At 50.6% G+C, this 25,618-nt stretch overlaps 1 protein-coding gene and 1 long non-coding RNA gene across 2 annotated transcripts; one reads left to right on the top strand and one right to left on the bottom strand.

Annotated features, from left to right (window-relative positions):
* Positions 1-6,140: 6,140 nt before the first annotated feature.
* Positions 6,141-12,694, bottom strand: LOC122420942. Its single transcript, XR_006263417.1, has 4 exons — positions 12,576-12,694; positions 11,206-11,362; positions 10,847-10,986; positions 6,141-8,716 (listed from the first exon to the last, which is right to left on the bottom strand). It is a non-coding gene; the product is annotated as an uncharacterized LOC122420942 (long non-coding RNA).
* On the top strand, positions 11,642-25,169 carry MLYCD (malonyl-CoA decarboxylase). Its single transcript, XM_043436572.1, has 5 exons — positions 11,642-12,238; positions 20,210-20,322; positions 21,359-21,515; positions 21,841-21,993; positions 23,961-25,169. The coding sequence occupies exons 1-5, from the start codon at positions 11,696-11,698 to the stop codon at positions 24,492-24,494; spliced, it is 1,500 nt and encodes a 499-aa protein (XP_043292507.1). The 5' UTR covers positions 11,642-11,695; the 3' UTR covers positions 24,495-25,169.
* The last annotated feature ends 449 nt before the right edge of the window (positions 25,170-25,618 follow it).

Raw genomic sequence — 25,618 nt, 5'->3', positions numbered from 1 at the left:
GTTGCATGAGGCAGAATTTGCTCATTCTCATTGCAGTAGAGTACCCCACTGTATTACATTTCACGCTTCATGTATCCATTCTGCTGTTGATAGGAGTGATGGACAGACTCTAACCCCCTCCCCTTAATAGTGGGCAGGGTATCTGACTCAATTGTCGTCGTTGTTGTTCAGGCGCCCAGTCATGTCCAAACTCTCTGTGACCCCGTGGACTGCAACAGGCCAGGCCTCCCTGTCCCTCACTGTCTCCTGAGTTTACCCAAGTTCATGTCCATTGCATCAGTGATGCCACACAACCATCTCCTCCTCTGATGCCCCTTTCTCCTTCTGCCCTCCATCTTTCCCAGCATCAGAGACTTTTCCAATGAGTCGGCTGTTCACATCAGATGACCAAAATACTGGAGCTTCAGCTTCAGCATCAGTCCTTCCAACAAGTATTCGGGGTTGATTTCCCTTAAGATTGACCGGTTTGATCTCCTTGCTGTCCAAGGGACTTTCAGGAGTCTTCTCCAGCACCACAGTTGGAAGACTTCAATTCTCTGACTCAGTTGTAGCCAATAGAATACAACAAGACTTCCCTCACATCTGTAGGTTATGTAGGCTGGTGACTGCCGTCTTGCAAGGAGACTGTCTCTTGCTGGCTCTGCAGAGGCCCGTGTGACAAGGAACTGAGGATACCCTCCAGCCGACAGCCTGTGAGAAACTGAAGCCTCAAGGTCACGGCCACTAAGATCTAAACTCTGACAATGACCACATTGGAAGCACTTGAGCTCAGAGGTAAACCCTTCCCCAGTTGAACCTTGGAATGAGACCACTGCCCAGCAGACATCTGACTGAGCTTTCTGAAATTCTGAAGCAAAGCCCAAATTCCTGACTCACAGAAGCTGTGGATCAATAATGTATGTCGTTTTGAGCCACAAATTTTGTGGCCATTCATTATGCAGCAGGAGAAGGCAAATGCAATGTGCGTTTGGGTCGCATCCAGGTCTGGGCTTTTAAACTGCCAGACTGCAGTGCACATTCTAGCATGTGCCTTTTGGTGAACACGCTGAGCGCTTCTGTTTGGTACACACCTGGGAGGGAATTTCCGGGTCATTCAGCTCCAATAGATTCTGCCAACAGGTTTACCAACCACGTTACATTTACATCAGTGAAGATGGGATTTAAACCCAGATGTGTCCAGATCAGAAACCTTCATGTTTCTGAACAGATACTACAGTATCTGTTTCCTAAGCTACCTGACAAGTGATCCTTACAACAGGAAGACAAATATCTCCTCTTAGTAGTTTTAACTGAGCAAAGCTTCCGTGTGTAAAGTACTTTGTGGGCAACATATCTCTTCACATGCATATCTCATTGAATTCCCACAACTTTCCATTAAGGGAGGTATTGCTGTTTTTATTCCCCACTTACAGATGAGAAAACCGAACCCAGTGAAGGTTAAGAATTTCCCTGAAACCAGACAAACCATAAGTGTCTGAAGCCATGTGTTCCTGGGCCCAGAACTTTCCACTATATCATGCCTATTTCTTTCTTCTCTTTTCCCTTCTTTTTGTCCCACCCTTTTTAAAGATATCACAGCCTATGTCAGGATTTGGGATGGGCCATACCCAAGAACAACTTTTCTTTCCTATTTCAGTTGCATTCATCCGCATAGAGACGTTGGTCAGGTTCTGCTTGTTTGACATTAGAAGTTTCATAATTCTGAGTCTCAGTCTCATCATTTAATCCCAATTCTCTGAAGCATCTTCTGTTTCTCTAATTAACAAATGTTTGGAGGGCATCTTAGAATGAATCCTTACCACAATTTAATTAGAAAGGAAATGTTTTCAAAGCTACACATGTATTTCTAGGCAGCTCGGATCTAGTCCATATTTATAATCTTATTGAACATGCAAAGCAGTAACAGATGTGTGCCGAACACCTACGAAGTGCCAAGCTGTCAGCAGCAAAGGTGCTGAAGTATTCTGGAAAGTGACAGGCCTCAGCCTCACACACTTCTGTCCACAGAGTGCTCATACCAGTTATCTGTTGCTGCGTAACAACCGAGTCAAAACTTTGTGGCTTGAGACCACCAATGGCAGTTTGCCTCTTGCTGTCTGAGTGGGTCAGGAACTGGAGAAGGGCTTGTCTGGGCAGGTGGCTCTTGTGTGGTTTTAATCCAGTGATGGCCAGAACTAGAACCGCAGGTGTGCTGTCATTTCAGTCGCGTCCGACTCTTTGCGACCCAATGGACAATAGCCCGCCAGGCTCCTCTGTCCGTGGGATTTCCCAGGCAAGAATGCTGGAGTGGATTGCCATTTCCTCCTCCAAGAACAGCAGGAGATTGGAGTAAATGGTGGCTGGCCAAGCACATCGATCTCTCTGCTGTCTCCCCCTCCTCCCTTCCCCGTCCCCTCCCTCTCTACTCCTCCCCCTTCCTCTCTCCCGCTCCCCCTCTTTCTCTCCCCCACCCCTTTCATGTCATCTCGGCGCTTTTCCATGTGGTGTCTCCACATGGGCTGGCTTGGGTTTCCTCACAATATGGCAGCTGAAGTCTCCAAGAGCGAGTGTTCCAGTGAACAACGAGGAGGCTGCCTGGCCTTTTATGCCCCAGTATTGGAAATCATGCAGCAACACTTCCACCCCATTCTTTTGACAGCACTCCGCTGTGTCAGATGAGCTCTCTGACAAGCAGCCACTGGGATGGAGCTTAGAGTACAAGAGGTCTGCTGTGGGTAGCATCTGAGAGAGAACAGGAGGAGGCAGAATGGGGCCAGGAAAGGCTTCAGATCACAGTGTAGATCTGACACCTTTGAAGGGAAGAGGGTGGAGTGTGCAGGATGGGGCAGGAAGAGCCACTGAGGCTGGTGCACATGGGACAGTTGGGGCCAACCCCGCCTCCCCTGACTCAGGACGGAAGGTTGTCTGCTAGGGGTTTCCCCAAGTGGGGAAACACCAAGCCCTGGACCTCTGCCCTGCTGAGTCATGGAGAGGGCCGCCCAGGAAGAGTGTGGCCTTGGCTCAAAAGCTGAAGTGTGCAGTGCAGGCACTAACAGTTTCAAGCACCAGCTACAGTCTTCCTTGTAGCTGAACAAGGAAGGGAGATCTGAGCAATGACCTGCACGGCTACTACACATGCCCACTCAGATTCACGGAGAGGAGAGCTAGAGTTAGGAGGATAGGAATTATCTCCACTGTCTTTGGAACATGCTGCAATCCATGGGATTATACACTGCATGTAGGAAATGATATCGGGGAGAGATGAATATCTTATGCCTTGGAATTGGCCAGAAATGGGGTGACTGACACTTCACTAACTAGCTGTGTAACTTTGAACACATTACTAACCTGCCCAAGCCTCAGTTTTCTCATCTGTGAAATGGGAAAGTAACGAAGCCCCTCCTTCAGGGTTATCTGAGAGTTAGATGAGATGAAACATGTGACTTTGCACTTTTCCTAGCATGCAGTCAGTGCTCTGAAACATGAATATCATCACAATCAGTACTGACCAGCAAGAAATGGTGACTGTCTATGACCACTCAGTCTAAGGAGTGAGTGACCCCACATGTTGCATAAGCCCCAGGAGCGTGATGTCCGGAGACAGGAACTGAGACCCCACAAAGTATTTCACACCAAGGTGGGTCTTGATGAGAACCCTGAGTTCCCAAGAAGAGACTGAACTGAGTAATATAGTTACTAATATTAAAGCAGGAAACGTGAGACGGGAAGTGATGGCTCAGGCACCCTGAGCTGTCTGGATGCAGTGGCTGAGCTTTGTTCATCCTTGTAATAAACACGGGGGGCCAAGGGCTGGCACAGAGCCAGCACCTCCAAGTGTTCACCCTGTCAAATCGCAGTGAATAAAGGGTGACATGTAGCTTCCTGGAAGATGCACAAGTTATGAAACCAGATAAATATAGGTTCTTTTTTCCCACCCAGAATAGAAATGAAGAAATTGTGGCTTTTTATTACTATTAAAAGTCATGCATCCTCACTGTAATTTTTTTTTTTAAAGTCTGGCAACTCAAAACTAGGGTTTTAAAAAATATTTTAAGGTTTCTTTTTTTAGGGTCATCACCCAGAAATAACTTAGCATTAACATTTTGGTGAACTTTTTCTTCAGAATGTTTTTTAAAATAAAAATAGATTCATGGTATAACAGTGTTTTGAAATGAGATCTTTTTTCACATTGGAACTTGTAATCATCATGAGGGAGGCTGCCCTGGGTGCCCACAGAATGTCGTCCTCCATATATATCCACGTCCTAACTCCTGGAACCTGTGAACATGTTACATTACATATGGCAAAAGGGAACTATGCCACCAAAAGGTGGCAGATGGAATTATGGTTGCTAATCAACTCAGTGTATGTATAAACAGCGCATCTTCTTTATCCATTCCTCTGTCAATGGACACCTAAGGTTGCTCCCATGCCTTGTTTGTTATGCATACTGCTGTTATGAACACAGGGGTGCGTGTACTTTTTTGAATTATAGTTTTGTTCGGATACAAGGAATGGAAGATTGCTAAAGTGTCCCCCACATGATTCGGAAGTGCAGCAGTTTGAGAGCCATTAGTTCCCCAGTGGACGTGTAGTAATGGCCAGAGACATTTTTGGTTGTTGCCACTGGAGCTGCTATTGGTATCTAGTGCATAGAGGCCAGGATGCACAGGACTGCTCCGCGTCACACAAACACAATATATCTGTCGTGTCAAGGGTGAGAAGCTCTCCAGGGACACATGTGCCCCAGGACCTAGAGACGTGTCTAAGGATGTTCGTGGTAGTGCTGTAACAGCAAAAACAACCCACCTGTGTGCGTGTGTGCTCAGTCATGTCCAACTCTTTGTGACCCCATGGACTGTAGCCCACCAGGCTCCTCTGTCCATCCACGGGAGATTTCAGGCAAGAAGACTGGAATGGGTTACCATGTCCTCCGCCAGGGTATCTTCCTGACCCAGGGATCGAACCCATATCTCCTGCATCTCCTGCAGTGCCGGCTGATTTTTTACTGCTGAGCCAAACACACCTGGATGCAAATCAAATGAAAGGAGAAATCCACATTCGCATATATATTCACAGCACAGACACCTCAGAGAACAGCTCGTGGGGAGACAGGCATGAACACGCCAGCAGTGAGAGAAGGCAGAGCCTCCCCTGGGGGAGGTGGGGTCTCCAGGAGTTGTGTCTGTCTGCCCAGGGAGCCCTGGAGAGTTTACAAGTCTCTCTCTACTCTGGGTTTCTGGATTAGTTTGACAATGCATGGGAAATTTTATCCTATTTGGTCGTTTTTAAGTAATTTGGGCAACTCCAGTAAAGAAAAAATCAGTATGCATGAAAATATTTCCTGCAGCAGAATCTATATATTAGCAGAAAAAAAATTAGAAGCTGTGTAAATATCCAGAAATGGCAGAGCGATTAAGAGATTATGGTACATCAACTCGATTGAATGTTATGCAGCCATTAAAAAGGATGATTATGAAGGTGATTTAGAAACATGGGAGATGTTTGTGATGTGATGGGAAGTAAAAAAGAACAGGAAATAAACAGCACAAACACAGTGATTACAACTCAGAAAAATGTGTTGGCCTGTGGACAAATACTGGAAGGATTTGCAGAAATAAAAACTGTCGTAATTAAGATGCTAGAATTATGGGTGATTTTTTTTTCCAAGATTTTTTTTAACTCTTTTTTTACACTTAAAAGTAGATATCTTTTGGGCTTCCCCAGTGGCTCAGTGGTAAAGAATCAGCCTGCCAGTGCGGGAGATGCAGATTCGATCCCTGGTGGGCAATGTCCCCTAGAGAAGGCAATGGCAGCCCACTCCAGTATTCTTGCTTGGAAATCCCATGGACAGAGGAGCCTGGTGGGCTACAGTCCATGGGATCACAGAGTTGGACATGACTTAGTGACTAAACAACAACAGATATCGTTGAGGACAGCTGTCCAGCCCAGAACCTTCTCCTCTGAATACTGTGTCCCTTCCCAAAAGGGTACATCCCCCAGTCCCATTTACCTTTTATCCTAGCCTGGTCACCGAATCCAAGCTGGACCAATCAGATTCTCTGAACTGAAATTGGCTAGAGAGATGCAAATCCTTCTGAGATGGTCCTTTTTTTTTTTTAAATAAAATCCACATAACATAAAATTAATTTTCATTTTAACTATTTTATTTTTTTCTTTCCAGTGTCACTGAGATATAATTGACAGAAGCTTAAGATGTACAGCATAATGATTTGACTTATATACATCATGGAATGATTCCCACAATAAATTTAGTGAACATCCATCACTGCATATAAATTAAAAAAGAAGTAGAAAAAGAATTTATCCTTATGATGAGAACTCAGGATTTACTCTTTAATAGCAGCTTTCATATGGGACATACAATGGTGTTAATTATATTAATCATGTTGTACCTTACAGCCCTAGTACTTTTTTATCTTACAAGTGGAATTTTGTACCTTTTGACTACCTCCATCCCTGCCTCTGGTAACCACCAATTTGGTCTTTTTTTTCTTTGAGTTTGTTTTTGAAGTATAATTAACCTACAACACTGTGTTAGTTCCTATTACACAACATAGCAATTCAGTATTTCTCTACAAAATGACCACGGCAGGTCTAGTTACCATCTGTCTCCATACAAAGATATTACATAACTATTGACTATATCCCTCACACTGTACATTTCATACGTGTGACTGGAAGTTTGTGCCTCTTTCAGCCATTTTAAAGTGTGCGATTTGAGAGGTTTTAGTACATTCATGTTGTGCAGCCGTCACCACTGTATAATTTCAGCTCATTTCCATCAGCCAAAAAGAACTCCACACCCATGAGCTGTCACTCCCAATTCTCCCCTCCCACAGTGCTAGGTAATCATTAATTTACTTTCTGTCTGTATAGACTTTTGTATAGACTTGTTCTAGAGATTTCACATAAATAGGATTATACAAAACATGGTCTTTTGTATCTGGCTTCTTTCACCTGGCATGTTTTCCAGACTCATCCATGTTGCAACATGTATCAGTATTCCATACCTATTGATAGTTGTTAGTATTCCATTTTGTAGATATATGACATTGGGTTTATTCCATTCATCCAGTCATGGATGTTTGGGCTGTTTTTAATTTTGACTTTATGAATAATGCTGCTGTGAATATTTGTATTCGTGTTTTACTGTGAACATATACTTAGCAGTGGAGTTGCTGGGCCATATGGTAACTCTGTGTTTAACTTCTTAAGGTGCTACCAAAATAATTTCCACAATGGCAGCACCATTTTGGGCTTCCCTAGTGGCTCAGACAGTAAGGAATCCGCCTGCAATGCAGGAGACCCGGGTTCAGTCCCTGGGTTGGAAAGATTCCCCTGGAGAAGGGAATGGCAACCCACTCCAGTATTCTTGCCTGGAGAATCCCATGGACAGAGGAGTCCAGTGGGCTACAGTCCATAGGGTCGCAGAGTCGGACATGACTGAGTGACTCAACACACACGCACAGCACCATTTACATCCCCACCGTGTGCGACAGTTCCAATTTCTCAATGTCCCCACCAATACTTACTTGACTGCTGTTACTGTTTTTGTAATTATTATTGCCATGCCAGTGGATATGAAGTGATAGCTCACTGTGGCTTTGATTTGCATTTCCCTAATGACTACTGATGTTGAGAATCTTTTCACATGTTTATTGGTCATATACATATCCTCTTGGGAGAAATGTTTATTCAAATTCCTGTGCCCTTTTTTTAAATTGTGTTGCTTATCTTTTTGGTATCCATTTATAGGAATTCTTTTTACATTCTAGATACTAGATCCTTACCAGATATGTGATTTTCAAGTATCTCTCCCATTCTGTGGATTGTCTTTTCACTTTCTTGATAATGTCCTTTGATGCATGAAAGTTTTTAATTTTTATAAAGTGCACTTTATTTTTATTTTGTTGTTTTTGCTTTTGGGGTCATATTTAAGAAACCATTGCCTAATCTAATGTCATGAAAATGTATACCTATTTTCCCTTGAGAGATTTATATTTAGTTCATTGATACATTTTAAGTTAATTTCTGTATATGGTGTGAGGTAGACATCTGGATTCATTCTTTTGCATGTGGATATCCAGTTGTTCTGGTCCCATTTGTTGAAAAGTCTATTCTTTCTTCCATTCAATGGTCATAGAAACCCTGTGAGAAATCAGCAGACCACAGATGCATAGGTTTATTTCTGGACTTTCAATTTTCTCCCATCGATCTATAGGTCTGCCTTTTTGTCAGTACCACATTGTTTTGGATACTGTAAATTTGTAGTGAGTTTTGAAATCAGGAAGTGCGAATCTTCCAACTTTGTTCCTCTTTTCAAAGAACAAAGAAGTAGTTTTGGCTATTCAAGGCCTCTAGCATTTTCATTTTGAATTTTAGGCTGAACTTTCCCATTTCTGCAAAGAGGATTTGATAGGGATTGCACTGAATCTGCATATTCATCTGGGCAGTTTTACCATCTTAACAATATTAAATATTCCAACTCATGAACACAGAATGTCTTTCCATTTAATTGGATCTTCTTTAATTTCAGTGTTCTGTTTTTTTCAGTGTACATGTGCTAGATGTCCTTGGTTAAATTTATTCTTAAGTATTTTTTCTTTTTGATACTCTTGTAAATGGAATTGTTTTCTCAATTTCAGTCTTGGATTAGGGGAGTGTTTTGAACCACAGGAATATGCAGGGAGAAGCAGAGAATGGCAGTTGACACCTGGAGAAAGATAATTATGAACACAGAGAAAAGCAGAATCAAGAAATTATATGTGTTCCAGGAGCTGCTTAATTCACTTTTTATACATTAAAACCTCCTCTTTATCAGAAAAAAAGGAAATTATATGAATGGATGCAGCTAAAGATTTTCATATTAAGTGAAGTAAATCAGAAAGAGACAAATACCATATGATATCACTTATATGTGGGATCTAAAAGATAACACAAATGAACCTGTCTGTGAAACAGTATCAAGAACATAGAGAACATACTGGTGGTTGCCAAGGAGGAGGGAGCTGGGAGAGGATTGGATTGGGAGTCTGGGATTCGCAGATGCAAACTGGTATGTATAGAACAGAGAACAACAAGGTCCTATGTCAGGGAATGTTTGACGGGAGGATTCCTACGTGCTGTCTCTCATGAGTCCTTTGTCCCTCTTCAAGCGGAACAGCACGCTGCTCCCAGGGACTGAGGTCATTGTGTGAGGCAAGCATGAGTCTCCTTTAGTAAACATTCTCCTTAGGACAAAACAGCTTAGTCTCCTTCCCCTTTCTTGAGATAGGGATTGTCTTCTGACCTTGTGACTAACTTTAGCCCATGTTTCCTTGGTAACGTTTGCTGTACATTTGGTTTTCTGATCTCTATCATTCCCGAAAGAAGTTTCTTGTACTGCAGCATATATATACTCATAGAAAAATCATTAAAGCACCTTTGCTCCATCAGAGCTTGGGTCCCCGGGTCTTTTTTGTCTCTCTCTCTCTCTCTCTCTCTCCTTTTCTGGCTGACTCTCTGGAGCGTGGAGACCCGTCGTGCTCACTTTTCTGCCCGGGCTTCTAAGACCCCCTCGAGAGGGCGCCTGGTGCCTTCATGAGCGATGCAAGTCCTGTGTCAAGGACTTTATTGGTCCTCTGCGTAAACCAAGGGACATTGGCCTCTTTCTCTCTTTCACTTTCTTATCGTCGACTCCGTACCTCCAGATTCCGGTCCATTAAAGGACCCCAACAGTCCTACTATAGAGCACCAAGAACTATATTCAATATCCTGTGATAAACCACAATGGAAAAGAATGTATACATGTATATAACTGAATCACTTTGCTGTACAGAAGAAATTAACACATTATAATTCAACCATACTTCAATAAAGAAAGAAAGTATGTGAAAAGGCAGGGAGATGGAAAAGGGATTGAGAGCTGTACTTTAAGCGAATATTAGTAATTAAGCAGTGGACAGGTTCCTGCCGCAAGGCCAGGGTATCCCGGATACAGGAGAGCACGTGGAACAGGGAACTGTGAGCTCAAGCACCAGAGCAGCCTGTCTGGCCTAGGCAGACTCCTTTCAGCAGCTGGAGATGCTTCTTGGCCACCTCCTTAGTGAAGGTGAAGTAGTGTGGGCTCAGAAGCCACTGCCAAGCCCTCAGAAAGCTTTGCGTGTCTGTGCCTCGGCAGAAGGAGCCCTGTAAGATCAGGGCAAAGGCTGGCCCCATAAAGAACTACTACCCCTCGGCTTTTTTATACCATAACACTTGGACCAGACAGTTCTAGGGTGGTTCTGGTATCTAGGCAGCCAGGCACTGGCTTTTCTCCCCCCTTGAACAAAGGATGCTTTGGATTTCCATCCGAGTGGAGCAAAGCCCCACATATTCCTCAGGCCTCCTGCAGTTTTTGCTCCATGGGGGACATGGCTGATGTGTGGTATTCTCCCTTGAATGCAGGATGGGGATGGGATGAGGAGGAGGAGACAACAGAAGGCAGACGGAGCCTCACTTCCTAGGGGAGGAAATCATCTCTCCCAGGAGGATTAACCCATTCTTACCATTTGCCCATTCAGCAGGAATTTATCTGTGCAAATTGCTGGGCCAGTTTGCAATGTTGAGAGGTGTTGCAAAGGCACCCCCTCCCCCACACACAGGGGTGTTACCAAGTGGTGCTCCCTCCAGCGATGGAAGAGGGTACTTGAATTTGGTTGTGGAGCAAGTGAGAACAGGGTTAGTAACTGATAGGGCACCCTGCGCTCCTGCTCCTGAACTTGTGGGAAGAGGCCTTCCTTGATGACCCTGTCCACAGAGTGAGGGGAAGTCCACGCCGGCCCAGTTATATCACTCCACAGTTTATTTCCCTTATAGCACTTACCACAACCAGTAGTTATGCCGTGGTCTGTTTTCCTTTGTTAGAATGTAAACTCCATGGGGGCACGATCAGATCTGTCGTTCACTGTTTTATCTCTGTGCCTAGTGCAGGACCTGGCACCTGCCAGGCCGTTAATAAACACTCTGTTGAATGAGGGAATGAATGAATGAGGACCAAGGGAACGGGGACAGGGTGGGCCACGAGCCGCTTGGGAGAGCCCCGTTTGCCGCATCGGTGAGAAAGCGCTCCAGCAGGCAGCTGGAAGCCTGGGTCCGGAGCTCAGGAGAGCGAAGGCCTGCAGCTCTGGGGGTCATCTGTGCAAGCGAGAGCGCCAGGCAGGGGTCGAGACAGAGGCGACCTACCTTGCCAGAAACGACCACTAGGGTACTTCGGAGTCACGCAGATGCCTGCGCCCCTGCCCCAGACACTCCGAGAATCTCTGGAGTCGAGCCAGGAATTTGCGCGTGTAACACGTCCGCTGGGTGACTGTCATGTTTCTTAGGGCTGGAGAGCTCGGCCCTGGAGGAGAGGAAGGCAGAGGAGGTGACTTTGGGAGAACAGGTGACAGGGCAGGGGCCGCCCCGCCCCTGAACTCACCAACCCGAGCCACCCCGCCGCCGCTCGGCCCTCGGATTGGTCGCCGTCCGGGTTACCTTTGGCCGCACTTGGCCTGGCGCCGGGCTCCGCCCCGCCCCCGTCGCCCCACCCCGTCCCCGTCGCTCCGCCCCTTCCCACCCCCGATTGGTCGCCGCCCAGGCCGTCCCTCAGTCTCGGCCAATGGGGCGGGCGCGCGCGCCGGAAGCCGGAAGCGCGGCGGCGGCGGCGTTCCCCAGGCAGCTGTCGCCGCGCACCATGCGAGTCCTCGGGCCAAGCCTGTCTGCCGGGCGCCTCCTCCGGCTGCGGCTACCCCCACGGCAGCCGCAGCCGCCAGGACCCCGGCTGTCGAGCGGGCGGCCGGCGGCGGCCGGCGCCCTGGAGCGGGCCATGGACGAGCTGCTGCACCGCGCCGTGCCCGCGATGCCGGCCTATGAGCTGCGCGAGAAGACGCCGGCGCGGGCGGAGAACCAGTGTGCGGACTTCGTGAGCTTCTACGGCGGCCTGGCTGAGACGGCCGAGCGCGCCGAGCTGCTGGGCCGCCTGGCGCGCGGCTTCGGCGTGGACCACAGCCAGGTGGCCGAGCAGAGCGCCGGCGTGCTCCAGCTGCGCCAGCAGCCGCGGGAGCCAGCCGTGCTGCTGCAGGCCGAGGACCGGCTGCGCTACGCGCTGATGCCGCGCTACCGCAGCCTCTTCCACCACATCAGCAAGATGGAGGGCGGCGTGCGTTTCCTGGTGCGGTTGCGGGCCGACCTGCTCGAGGCGCAAGCCCTCAAGCTGGTGGAGGGGCCGCACGTCCGGGTAAGGCTCCGCCCGGGCCGTCCCCGGACCTCGTGGGGGCGGGGACCGCCCGGGCCGCGCCCCCGCCTAGTGCCCAGGTCTGCTGACCCTTGGCGGCCCTCGCCCCTCAAGCCCCAGACACTCCACCTTCGCTTGCCTGGAGCCGTGCCCACTTCTCCGAGAGTCACAGCCCCTGAACCCTGTCCCCCTTCCTTCCCACGCTTTCCGAATCCTTGCCTCACTCAAGCCTCAGCTCTCTCCAGTCTTGGTAGAAACTTGGCACCCGCTTACTTTCAAGGTGACTGTCACGCCTCGTTCCTGATGAGCATGCTCTATAAAGTTCTCTGTTTTATCTTACCTGAGAGATTTCGTCTGTGCGGTACACTTGAATGAGTACCAAACAAAGCATCGGGTAACTTTCTGAAAACCTGGATGGGGTCAACAAAAAGGTAACTTACTTGTAGCACCAGCTCTGTGAGCCATTATCCTGAAAAACCCTGTGAAACGTACAGAGGTGACTAGAACTCGAGGTCACCACCGTCCAGGAGTCCGGGTGCCCTCTATCGTCTCTGCCACGTCGCCCAGGGCAGGGCGTTTCACCAGCCCAAGTTCAGCCCTAAAATAGGATTCTGAGTTGTCTCCTTGGGTAATCAGGCACTTAGCAAAGTGAGCCCACTTTAGATGTGAACAAAGAATTTAAGATTTAAATAATGATGACTTGAAAGATGACTGATAGTTGAATATAGTCCTTGTATTCCATTGATATCAAGTATGGACCACTAATTTGCTCTGTAGCAAACCAAAAATGCTGTAAACGTTATAGAAAGTTCTGACATTCAGAACTTTATCAAGTCCAGTTGGCTTAGGAAAGAAGTGAACACTTGAAAGGATTATGTCCTGATTCCTTTAAGAACTCCTAACACCTGGCATGATGGTTTTCATGTTCATATCCTTACTCTTGGGGAAGTGATATGTCACCTTTTACAGTAAAGGAAACAGGTCAGATGAGTTCACATGACTTGACCAAGAACTCAGAGCAAATAAGAATATCTGACCACCATCCAAATCCAAATTTCCTGGGTTCTATATGCTACAGTTTATATCCCCATCATGCTATATGAGTTCTGGTGTTTATCAGCAACTTTCTTAGCCTTAGATGCATAAAAACTGGGTGTAGTTAGGATTAATCTCGGGGTGATAATAGAGGCTATGATTTGACTGCTCTTAGTGGCTGGCTGATCTACACTAGAGTTACCTAGGGCCAAGCTGAGAACCTTGGTGGTTTATTGCATTAGCACCAAGTCAGTCTTGGATTCTGAGTGTGTTAAATTGAGTGTTCCCAACTAAATCCCCATCTGAAAGGCTGAGACCTTGTGTTCCACACCCTGCAGGCATCCCCGTTCCTCCCAAGAGAGTCTTGGGTTTAGTCTGCAATCCAAGCAGACTTTTTTCCCTTTGGGGCAGAGACCAGTGCTCCTGAAAGCCTTCTGAGACTAAATTCTCATTGCATAGGAGACTTGAGAATTAGGTGGGATGTCTGTCACCTGACCCACAGTTAAACTCCCTGCCCATCCATCCATCCATTCAGCCATCTGTTGGCTGGCTGTATTGTACCAGGCATGCTCCAGGCACCAAGGTGGAGTGGTCCGGGAGCTTCCCTTCGAGTATACGAAGAGTTAACCGCAGACACAGTAGGTGTGAGTGCCTTTCATTCACTAGCTCATTTCATCCTCAGCAAGATGTGGGGACTGCCTGACAGATGAGGTGACTGAAGCTTGTCCCATGCAGCCCCCAGAGCACAGAGCTGGTAAGAGCGCCTCCGCCCAAGCCCTGCGCCCGTGACTCCAGCTGTGTACTACATCATGGCACACCGACTCTCTTAGTTGACAACCTAACTAGATCGAAGCTGGCTTATTCTCTTAGCATGTGCCTTCTTCTCTAAAACGGAAGGGAAGGTGAAACAACCCAGTCGATTAATGGCTTTGTTTTATTCAGTTTCCCTGAGGCAGGAGTTTACTGTTCTCTAGTTGTGAGTGTGTTTATCTTTTCAAGACTCTGTGCAAGCTTCCCTCACACCCACCTCGGTGCCCACCTTTTTCTGAAGCCTCAGGTCAGTCTCTCCTCTTCTGTTGAAAAAAAAATCATCAAACTTCGCGTGGCCGGAAGGCTGGCCCTCGGTGTCTGTCCTTTGGCATTTTTGCTGCCCACCAGCCACCCTGCACATCCCAGCTCCCCCAGCATTTCTCGTTCCCCTCTACAGACCCTCCTCTCCAGCCAGGCCAGCTCCTGGATGGAAAGTTCCTGAACCCGCATCCCTCGTGATTCCTGTCAAGGGTAGGAGCCGCCTCCACCCCCAGCTTGTTTTTTGGATTTGTCCAGCCTGTCCAGCTCAGGGTGGCCTCACCCCGTTCTGAGCTTCATAGGTGTGTAACTGTCTGTACCACTCAGACGCGTTAACCACAGAATCTAGCCTTTGAATGTATTGTTACCCTGCAACTAGACGATCAGCTCCTGGGAAACTAGGAACCTCGTCCTGTGTAGCCAAGTGATGAAGTGCGAGTTGGACTCCTGGGTGCCCCACCGTCCAGTGAAGCTGGCAGCTAACCACCCCCATTTGTCCTGAGGTCGGACTGCTCCACTCAAGGGTCCGAGCCTGGAACCAAGCCCCAGGGACCTTGGAAAGTTTCTTTGCGGCCGAGAGTCATCCTGCCCGACGGGGCTGCCCTCACCCGGCAGTTCCTGATGTCGCCTCCGGTTCTCTGTTCTCCAATGCTGTGAGATGTTAGTTATTGAACTGGTTTCCTTCCTCCCCGACAGGTATTTTAATCCATAGAAGTTGTCACTGGGACCTGATGCGGTAATTTGTCCCCAGAATCACCTAGTGTGTGTGGTCCATCTTGATCCCATCTCTTCTGTTCGATTTGGGATTTTGCAGCCACATTTAAGAGGCAGCGCAGCTAGAGCTTTTGGCTTTGAGGAATTCAGTGTAGGCAACCAGCAGAGGTTTGGCCCTCGAAGCTTTAGCGCGGGAGCCCTGCATCCCCTGGGCCCTGCCGACCTCTGGAGCTGCCAGGTAATGTCAGGTGAACAAGATCTGCTTGGGGCTCAGCCATGGGCATTGCCCTCCAGTAGGCTCAGTCTGCTGGTTCTCAGAGCCTCTCACTTACTGGATCTTGTGAGCACAGAGGCATCTTTAGAATAACCGCCGGCAAGCGGTAAGCCCAAAAGGAGGCTCGTTGCGTGTCTCACACGGGATAGTGGGTACCACAGAAGGCACAGCAGGTCGCGGAGGATGGGCTGGCTCCTGTTGCTGCCCTGTGGTTAGAAGCGTGATTTTAGGTGAGCGCTGCCCAATCCGTTCACCGTCCTGGGCCGACAGGCCGGGGTGAGAGACTCTGCCAGTGGTCAGGCTGCCCAAGGTCAGCCTGCTTCTCTTCTAAGAAATGCCCCGAGATGTACTGTGGAGCTCGGCTGAAAACATGGTTACCAGTGAGGGCAGTTTGTCAAGATGTTGGTCTGTGACTGAGGGCCGTGATAATTGGAAATAGAGGAAGATTCTGGAAGCCTGACACTTCCATCCCTGTGGAGCCCAGCGTGAAGCCCGAGGCAGGAGTCTAGGTGGGCGTGGGTCCCCTACCTCGTTCTTGTTCACTCGCTCAGTCATGTCCAGCTCTTTGCAACTCCGCCGCCTGTAGCACGCCAGGCTTTCCTGTCCTTCACCACATACCAGGGCTTGCTCAAACTCCTGTCCATTGAGTCGGTGATGCCATCCAACCATCTCATCCTCTGTCGTGCCCTTCTCCTCCCACCTTCAATCTTTCCCAGCATCCGGGTCTTTTCCAGTGAGTCGGCTCTTCACATCATGTGGCCAAAGTATTGGAGCATCAGCTTCAGCAATCAGTCATTCCAGTGAGGATTCAGGGTTGACTTACTTTAGGATTGACTGGTTTGATCCCCTTGATGTCCAAGGGACTCTCTAGGGTCTTCTCCAGCACCACAATATGAAAACATCAATTCTTCGGTGCTCAGCCTTCTTTATGGTCCAGCTCTCACATCCATACACGACTACTGGAAAAAACATGGCTTTGACTATACGAACCTTTGTCAGATAATTTAAATCAGATAAGGTTTCTTAATTCTTCTCAATAGGAAATTCAGAGTCAGTGTCAAGTCTCTGCTGGGAACATGCAAGTGCTGTGGGGAAAGTTTGTACAATCCGGCAAAGGTGAAATGTTTGTGCTGTGGTTCTCAAGATAGCTGATCCACTGCTAAGAAGCTGGACTTTGCCACCTGTTACTTAGAAGGTCGTGAGGAGCCTGAGTGTCTCAGAAGATCAGCCTGGGACTTCTTGATCCATCCCAAGTCCCCACTCCTGTGGTCTATCCATCTGATGCTGATTTGTAGAACTTCTTGGATGGTAGTAAGTGAACTGATCTTAATGGAATTATTCCAAGAAAGGCATTTTAGTAGTTTTCATAATTAAGGATTCTGTAGCAAACGGACTTGTCAATGTCCTTTAATTCTCTGATCACAGGACCTCCCCCCACCCCACCCCCCTAACCAATTTTAACCATAGGAAATAGAATAATAATCAGTCATCCATTGGTGGTGGTGGTGGGGGTGGGATGGTGGGGGTGATATCAAACCCACAAAGCAGCTTAATTATACCAGGGAAAGAAGCGGTGCCTTGGCTTACAAGATCAAATGTTCTTTTTGTTAAAAAAAGCTTTTCTCTGTTGAAGTTGCAAGTGAGTTGAGAGGCTAATTCTGACGCCTGGACGTGTGACCAGAAGCCCGAATCTGCGTGTTCTTTCCTGGGGAGGGCTTTGGGCTCCGAGGCGTGCATCCAGTCCACCTGCCGGTCGCTCTCCTCCGGAAGGAGACACCCTGTGAACTTGCAGTTGTGCGTCTGCCGCACGCCGAGCGGGGTGCACAGCGTGTGTGTTTTGCGGGGTGGAGTGTGCTTCCTGTGTGTCCTGGCTACAGGCTGTTTGGTTTTCTGCAGAGTTCTTCCCAAAAGCCCTTTTAGGTTGAAGAGTTAAGTTTCTTACAGATAAAACCCCCAGTGAAGCCAAGGGAGCGCCCATTCTAGCAGAGAGTGTAGGTGCCATCAGCGATGTGCAGAGGCGGGCTGGCATTTGGGAAATGATGGGAAATTTGAACACAGAAATTATGGTGAAGGCTGTGGAAACCTTAATAGAAGTCTAGGCAGAACATAGGAGAAGGGGCCAAGCTCTTCTCCAGCCAGGTCCCCACAGCACCACTGCAGCGCCCAGCCCAAGACACTGTGTCATAAACTTCCCCTGGTGGCTTGTCCTGTTTGTAAGCTAACCTGGTGGTCCTCATGGTTCTACTAAGTTCTGTCAACAAGACTAAGAGATGAACTTATTTGTACATAAGAATGTTGTGCCAGCAGTTGGCATATTCAAGTGTTGGATCGCTGATGAACAATTTCTGAATTCCTGAGGCTGATACACACATACCCGTTCCCTCTCCTTCCACGGTCAGAGATCCAGCAACCTTACTGCCCTTGGTGCCTGATTTCAGCCCAACAGCTGCGGCCCTGATGGCCCTGAGCAGGGGAGATGGGTCACCTTTAACCTAGATTCCCAGATCTCGTGTCCAGTGTCACATTTATAGCTGTCAGTAGCCCAGAATAGAACGAAGAGACTTAGAGAGGAGGCCACTTCCATCAGCCAGACCATTCCTTTCATAATTAAACTGAACTAACACTGAAGCTAGATTTTTTTCCCCAGCTTTTTCCTATTACGTGTGTCACAGAGATGCCGATACATCCCACATGGAACTCGACTGGTCCATTCCTGACCTTTCAGAGCAGAGGTCCCCAGCCTGGGATCCAGGGACCCCTGGGGATGATCCATAGATGAGTTTCAAAGGGGTCCATGAAACCCAGGAAATTCTATACAGAGTTTTACTAATGTGTTTGCATTTCCCTGGGGAGAGGGTGCCAGTGTTGAGTGCACACTCTATAGAGTGTGCGAGGTCCCCAGGAAGACTGAACCACTGTAGTCTGTGCAGGAAAGAGAGTTTTACAAGAAGCCGTCGGTGTTGACCAGGAAGCCATCCCTCCCTCTCCCTGCTACTTGTAGTCGCTGTTCTCCAGGGTGTCTTCTCTTTTTCATTTGCCATCAATCCATTGATCATCTTCCATGTGGGAGACCCCACAGATGCTTTGAGAACCAGAGGAATGAATCAGAAATGACCTCCACACTTATGGAACTGAGAGCCCAGTGAAGCCAACTAGACCATGGGGTAAAGAGTGAAGAGGAATTAGAGGTCATATGGCCCTCTAATCAAAACATCTCTGCCATGTTCTTGCCCACCCTGTGACCATCTCATCCCCATGGGGAGGGCCACTCTCTGCCAGGAGGAGCTCCATGGGCAGCCCCAACTACACGAATGTTCTTCTCTACATGGAGTCTGACTTTGCCTCCTCTAGTTGGTCCTAAATGACTTACCCCCCACTTCTCTCCCCCATGGGGCCTCTTCTGTGCCCCAGGCCTTCAGTGTTTAAAGATGGAGCTCACTTCATTCTGAAACCCTTTCTGAGCCACCAACCGCATGCCTGCACCATATCTTCAAGTGACAAGGTTCTGAATCCTTTGAGCTTCTACCAGGGATTAGAATGTGACATGGCCCTATAACAGTTTCATAGCTTGTGTCCAGTTTTACGGGTGTTATCCGTCATGGTCTTTGTGATTCCTATGCAAGGATTCATAAGGTCAGTTGTGTACCAGACAAATGGAGATGTTTGCTGTTATTCAGTAATAATACTCAGTGTATCTGTCAGTATGTAGCTCATCTTAAGTAACAGAGGCTCAAGAACAATAGTAACTTGAATAAGAGAAGCTTCCTGCTCTGTGGTGCCCTCAGTTGACCCAGACTTCTGTTTGTTGCTCTTCCATGAAAAACTTTCATCCTCAGAGTTACCTCATGGCCCCAGATGGCTGCTGTAGCTCTAGCCATCACATCACCTTCCAACCTGCAGTGGGAAGGACAAAGAAAAAGATAGGCAAAGGGCTGCTCCTGCCATCTTTCAAGGTTCCCAAAAGCTGCTACAGAACACCTCCACTTACATCTGAGTAGCCAGAACTCAGTGATGTGGCTACCCTCAGCTGCCAGGCAGGCTTTGTTCTGAACATCCTTGTGCCCAGCTAAAGATGAGGCTTCTGTTGATTTGGAAGAAAGGGACACAACTATTAAGGAACGACAGCTGTGTCTCTTGCTTTGGGTGTCCCCTCCTCTCTGGCTATAAACTAAAAGCTCACCACTTATTTGGCCTGAGGTCACCAGACTAAACCGCGTCCTCACCTCATTCATTCTGGTCCTCAAAGTTTCAGTGTGAATGTATCTCTGATGGTAAAGTTGACTCAGATCATTTTTGGAAGCAGATTCGCTGTGGAAAAGTGAAATTAGAATAATGTCAAATTTAAATGCACAGATTGCCAGATGCACTATTATTCTGCGGCCACTCAGGAAAGGAAAACATGCTCCCGATTCAGCCATGACCCGCCGTCACTCTAGAGATGGGTCCTGAGTTCCGAGACATTAAAAACAGGAAAACACGCACACACCTTAGACTTGTCGAAATGTGGGGCCGGGAGCCAGTACTTATTTCTCTTAAGAAAGAAGGATGGATGTCTTGGTGAATCAAAGAATGGTCCCGAGAGGGTGTCCACATTCGCTCCATGACACACCATTCAGCATCAGCCTAACTCACGTGCATAGCTGTGTCCACGGTGGCGAATGAACCGGAACACATTATCTGACTTGGGGAACTTGGTTCGACTTGGACACTCCAGTCGGCTGTCTTAGTGATGGGAAGAGGGAAGGAATAGCGCTGCGTTCCAGCTGTCCGGCTGTCTCAGCACACACCACTGCCCGGCTTCGTGTCTGATTCCCAGCGGCGCCTTGGGGATGGGCTGGACGTCTTCCCCACGGAAGGTCAGCATTCTCCCCTCTCCATTTCAGGAAATGAACGGGGTGCTGAAAAACATGCTCTCGGAGTGGTTTTCCTCGGGGTTCCTGAACCTGGAGCGGGTCACCTGGCATTCACCGTGCGAAGTGCTCCAGAGAATCAGCGAGTGAGTGTAACACTGCTGCTCTGCTTAGATTTCAGCTGAAAGCCAGCCTCCATTCCCCGCCTCCCCACCCGTTTACGTTTTCTCCCAAGCCTGATAAAACGCAAACATGGTATTCCCAGGGGTGGCTGTCCTAGCAGATGATGCCGAGGCCACGGAGGAGAAAAGGGCACAGGTAGAAACTGGTCCTTCTGCCAGTGAACCCGCATGTGGGGTCTCGGCTACATGCTCATATTTAAAGCCCTTGGGGGACTTCCTTGGCAGTCCAGTGGTTGAGACTCTGCGCCTCCACTGCAGGGGGCATGGGTTTGGTCCCTGATCAGGGAGCTAAGGTCCTGCATGCCACGCAGCATAGCCAAAAAGTAAATGATAATAATCAATGTCTAAAAGGAAGAAAGCACTCAAGCCCACTTCTGCCCAAGAACCCCCATGATCAGAGCTGCCCAGACTCACAGACCAGGAGTTGGCATTAGTCACCCAGACAGCATCGTCACAACCAGCTGTTAAAATGTCTCCCTTGGATAAGAATCTCCAGACTCACAATACAGTGCGCGCATCCAGCCTGCCCTGGACACAGTGAAAGGCAGACAGTGCTGCTGCCGGCTCTGGTGTTGAAGCAGAGCAGCAGTGGCCGAGGTAGCCGGACTAGCGGAACCCGCCTGGCGATGCGTGTGCACAGGCAGCGATGACTTCAGACTGGGAGACTCAGAGCAGACGCAGGACCCCCAGCGACAGGCATCTGGTCAGGCCCCTGCGTTAAACTCCGCCGCACAGCCGCCCCACCAGGGCCCAGCGAGCTAGTCTTTAAGAGCAGGGCCGAGAGCACAGTTCTGTGTGTAAGACGGTCACCAGCTCTGGCTCCTCTCAGTCAGCACCGCTTCACGCTAAAGCGACCTTCTCTGAGTTTCCTCCCGAGTCCCTCAGAGCTGTATTTACAGGGTTTCTTTGACCTGCGTGGAGAGCCGAGTGGGGCTCTACCCCGGCTGTCTGACCCGTGAACCGTGACGTTCGTCTCGCTTCTTTGTCTCGTCCCCGCCAGGGCTGAGGCCGTGCACCCCGTGAAAACCTGGATGGACATGAAGCGGCGCGTGGGGCCCTACCGGAGGTGCTACTTCTTCTCCCACTGCTCGACACCGGGGGAGCCCCTGATCGTCCTGCACGTGGCCCTGACCAGCGAGATCTCCAGCAGCATCCAGGTACCTGTGCGCCCTCGGTTCAGGGCAGGGAGGTGAGCCAGGGTGGGGCCCCGGGGCCCCAGAGGAGGGCCAGCGTGCTTCTCCAGGGCTCGAGGGGAGCGTTTTGCACGGAGGCCCCAGAGAGGCCTGCCTAAGGGCCAGGAGGCATGATCCACTCAGTTTGCATGAGAATCCGAAGTGATAGAAATGATACAGTGCTGGGCACACAGCCAGGGAGATTGTGAGACCACCGCCTCCAGAGAGATCTCAGGACGCATAGCCTGTGGAGCTGGTCTGGGGGGTCGGGGGAGACTGTCTCGACCCCGGGGTCCTTTGTGTTTTCCAGACGATCATAGTGAAGGAGTGCCCCCCGTCAGAGACAGAGGAGCGGAACAAGATCACCACGGCCGTCTTCTACTCGCTGAGCCTGACCCAGCAGGGGCTGCAGGGCGTGGAGCTGGGCGCCTTCCTCATCAAGCGGGTGGTGAAGGAGCTGCAGGTGAGTGAGGCTGGGCGCTGGTCCCGCCCTGTGCGTCCCCGCCTCGGGGTGGCCGAGCAGTCCTGCCCTCGTCTCAGGGACAAGGTGGCGCTCCAGGCCAGAGCGAGCAGGAGGGGTGGAAAAGCACCAGGTGCCCCTTGGCAGCTCCTAGGAGCCCCGAGACTCCTCAGGAGGTGGAAGGCATGCTGAGAAAAAGGCCCCCGAAACTAGCTTCTCATGGACCAGGAGGCTCAGATGCGTCCCGAGGGCGGCGGCATCTGCGGGGGGCCCTGCACCCGGGCTGGTGGGGCCGCTTCTGCCTGGCACGCGGTCACCAGCGGGCTCCCATGGCCCCCTTGGCCCCCACGGCCCAGTCCTGGCCCTGACAGGCACCCCCAGCCACCCTCACCCACTCGTGTCCGCGGGGAGCCCCGAGCTCAGACCAGGCGACTGGAGGGTACGTGCAGTGACACTTGGTTCTCTGGGTTGCCCTGGAAACACACAGAAATGCCCGGCCCACTGTGGGTCTGGGCTGTTCAAAACCATCTCACGAGGGGCTGGGGCGAACTGCAATGCATAGAGCCTCATTTTAAGGTAAAATAATTAAATGGTTAAGAACGGGCTCTGAGAGCGGTGTTGTCTGCTCCTGTGGTCTCCACACACGCGGCGGCCTCCACAGCCCCACCTCAGAGAGTGACGGGCCAGGGTGGAATTCAGGCGCTTGCATGCCTCATGGTAGACTCGTCTGAGCTCTCGGGGTGCAGTTGGGCATCAGCTTCTAGACTCAGGCCCTGCCGCGCTCTCCCCAGAGGTGATGAGAGCCACCTGTTCTAGTTACTCTTGAGTCCCTTCTGCTTCTTTGCTGAAGGTGTTGATGACGGGGCGGGGTTGGGGGAGCGAGCAGGAGGGTCAGGAATGCAGTCGGAGGAGGAGGTGCATCCTGGGACCCACCCACGAGCTCTGCTCCCGAGTCCTGCGGCCCAGGAGCCGCGCTGCCCACTGACGTCCGCTCCCCATCTGGGCTGGAAGCGGGAGCGGGAGAGCCATCGGGGGAGTCTGGAGGGAAGCACAGCCCTGTCCCCACAGAGGCCTGCATGGGGGGTTATGAAAGATGGGAGGAGCAGGGTTAGGAGCGTCCGAGGGTCGTCTTAACAGCCTCCTGTTGTTAAAGTTGTGGTTCTGAATCCTGCATGACGATGAGGACTGTAAATCCTCGTCATGTAAATCCAGACAGCAGGATGTCAGAGAGCTGTCTCAGCCTTGTAAACACCGCCGGGAGACAGAGGAGTTCCTCTCTGTCTGGAGAGCACTCAGCTCAGAGTACTGGAGCGTGCTGCCTCCTTGGCTTCTGTCCTGAACTTTAAGATGCTTCTTCTGTAGTGAGCGTATGTTACATTTTCAGCTGGAAAATTCTGGCTTCTGTGAAACGAGCAGTGAGGTCGCAGTGCGATTTGAATAGCAGTGATTGAATTGTGTCATCTGGTGTGGAGACCTACCCTTGCCCCCTGCCCCTGCCCCGTCCCTCCCATCCTCTGCCCGGGCCATGGTATTGTTGGGTGATCAGTTATTCATTCAACAGACAGTCACTGTGTGCCGAGCCCCAAACCTGATTACACGGCCTCAGCAGAGTCCCTGAGAGGGTCCTGGTGGGCTGTAGTCAGGCCCCTGACTCTGCAGCGACCCACCGCTCCGACTTCAGGCGAGTCCCCCAGCTTGCCTGCTCGGATGGTGGTGCAGGCGGACAGAGCACTAGGGGACGCTTGTCCTGGGGCCACAGGACGCCTCCAGGAGCCCCGCACGTCAGATTCTTGCTAACTGTCCCAGGAGAGAAGGAAGAGTAACCCGCCGCACGCGGTGCCGCGTCCGCCAGGCGGCAGCACCAGGAGGCTCGCGCCACTAGGCCGTAAAGGCGGGGGTGTCCGTGTCCGCGCCTCAGCCCTGAACCCTGCGTGTGTTCTCTCCCCTCCTCCCCCGCCCCGCGCCTGCAGAAGGAGTTCCCCCAGCTGGGCGCCTTCTCCAGCCTGTCTCCCATCCCCGGCTTCACCAAGTGGCTCCTGGGGCTGCTTAAGGCCAAAGCCAAGGAGCACGGGCGGAGCGGACTGCTGACGGACTGCGAGAGTCAGGAGATCACCGAGCTCACGGGCGGCCCCGCGCTCGAGACGCTGCAGCCGCTGCTGAGCAGCGGCGAGTGGGCGCAGTCGGAGCGGCTGGCGCGGGCGCTGCAGGCCCCGCTGATGCGGCTGTGCGCCTGGTACCTGCACGGGGAGAAGCACCGCGGCTACGCGCTCAACCCCGTGGCGCACTTCCACCTGCAGAACGGCGCCGTGCTCTGGCGCATCAACTGGCTGGCCGACGTCAGCCTCAAGGGCGTCACGGGCGCCTGCGGCCTCATGGTCAACTACCGCTACTTCCTGGAGGACACGGCTGCCAACAGCACCGCCTACCTCGGCTGCAAGAGCATCAAGGCCTCCGAGCAGGTCCTCAGCCTGGTGGCCCAGTTCCAGAAGAACAGCAAACTCTAGCGTCACGCTCGCGGAAGCCGTCTGGACTTCCGCCGGCCAGGGAAACGACGATTTCCCCCGGGGTGGGGCCGTGGGGTTGTGCACCCAGAGGCACTTCTAGAGTAAAGCAGAGTTGAACTGTGGTCTCTGGCCTGTGGCGGGCTCACACCGGGAGGCCGGGCCCCGGCTTCCACGGCAAGAGGGAAGGCGCATTACCGCTGGGTGGTGGTGGGTATCAGTGGCTGCGAGCTGGGTGGGGACGCGGGGCCCTCCCCCGGGGATTCCGTCATGACATCGGCCTGGCCGGCTGCCCTGGCCACGGCCTTCAGAAACCAGCTCTCGTCCCAGGGCGGGGTGGGTGCCAGGCCCCAGGCAGATGGCCCAGGTGACAATGGATGTTCCTCCGAGCTCAGAACACGGTCCAGCCGTGGTCGCCTTAGCTGATTCTCTCCACTGATGGCGGCGGGGTGGAGGGCTTGCTGCGTCTCACTCGTTAAATTTTGGAGATCAAGACTATATGAAAGGTTTGTGAATGTGCACAAACTTCACTCGGTTAAATTATTGGACACGAGAGTTGTCATCGCCCGGGATTTAACTTGGATTATAGACTCGACAGTCACAGTGATTCAAGTTCATAATGAACTTCATAGCAGAGAACAGGTTTGTTCTGTGAGGCATTAAACGCTTGGTCATTCACAGTCGCGTGGTGGTCGTCTTTGAGGGCCGAGACCTCATTAGCTGTGCCCTTGGTCCCCAGCCAGCCCACAGGCACGTCTGGTCTCTGAGAAGCCGGCCTGGAGCGGGTGGCCTGAGGACAGAGGGGAAGGGGGTTGGGGGGGGCGCAGGGCATGTGGTGTTGAATCAGATGGCAGATCTGATTCACTTTCTTTGTGAAAGTGAAAGATCCCCCACTTTCCTTGCCTTTCACCTTCCAGACCCGTCCCTGGGTGCCGGGGTCCTTGCCCCCGCAGGATCCAGGGGTACCCTCAGGATGAACGGCGTCGGCGAGTGAGAGAAAGAGAGAGAGACCAGACCGGAGTGTGCAGCAGTCTGGCCTGCGCTTTATTTTTCACCGTAGCTTTTATACCCTGAGTTAGTACATTTTCTAAGGGGAGATAAGCACATAGATTTAGTTTAACATGACA

This window comes from Cervus canadensis, chromosome 18, assembly GCF_019320065.1.
Source record: "Cervus canadensis isolate Bull #8, Minnesota chromosome 18, ASM1932006v1, whole genome shotgun sequence".
Lineage (NCBI taxonomy): Eukaryota > Metazoa > Chordata > Mammalia > Artiodactyla > Cervidae > Cervus > Cervus canadensis.
This window is presented reverse-complemented; position numbering and strand designations above follow the sequence as displayed.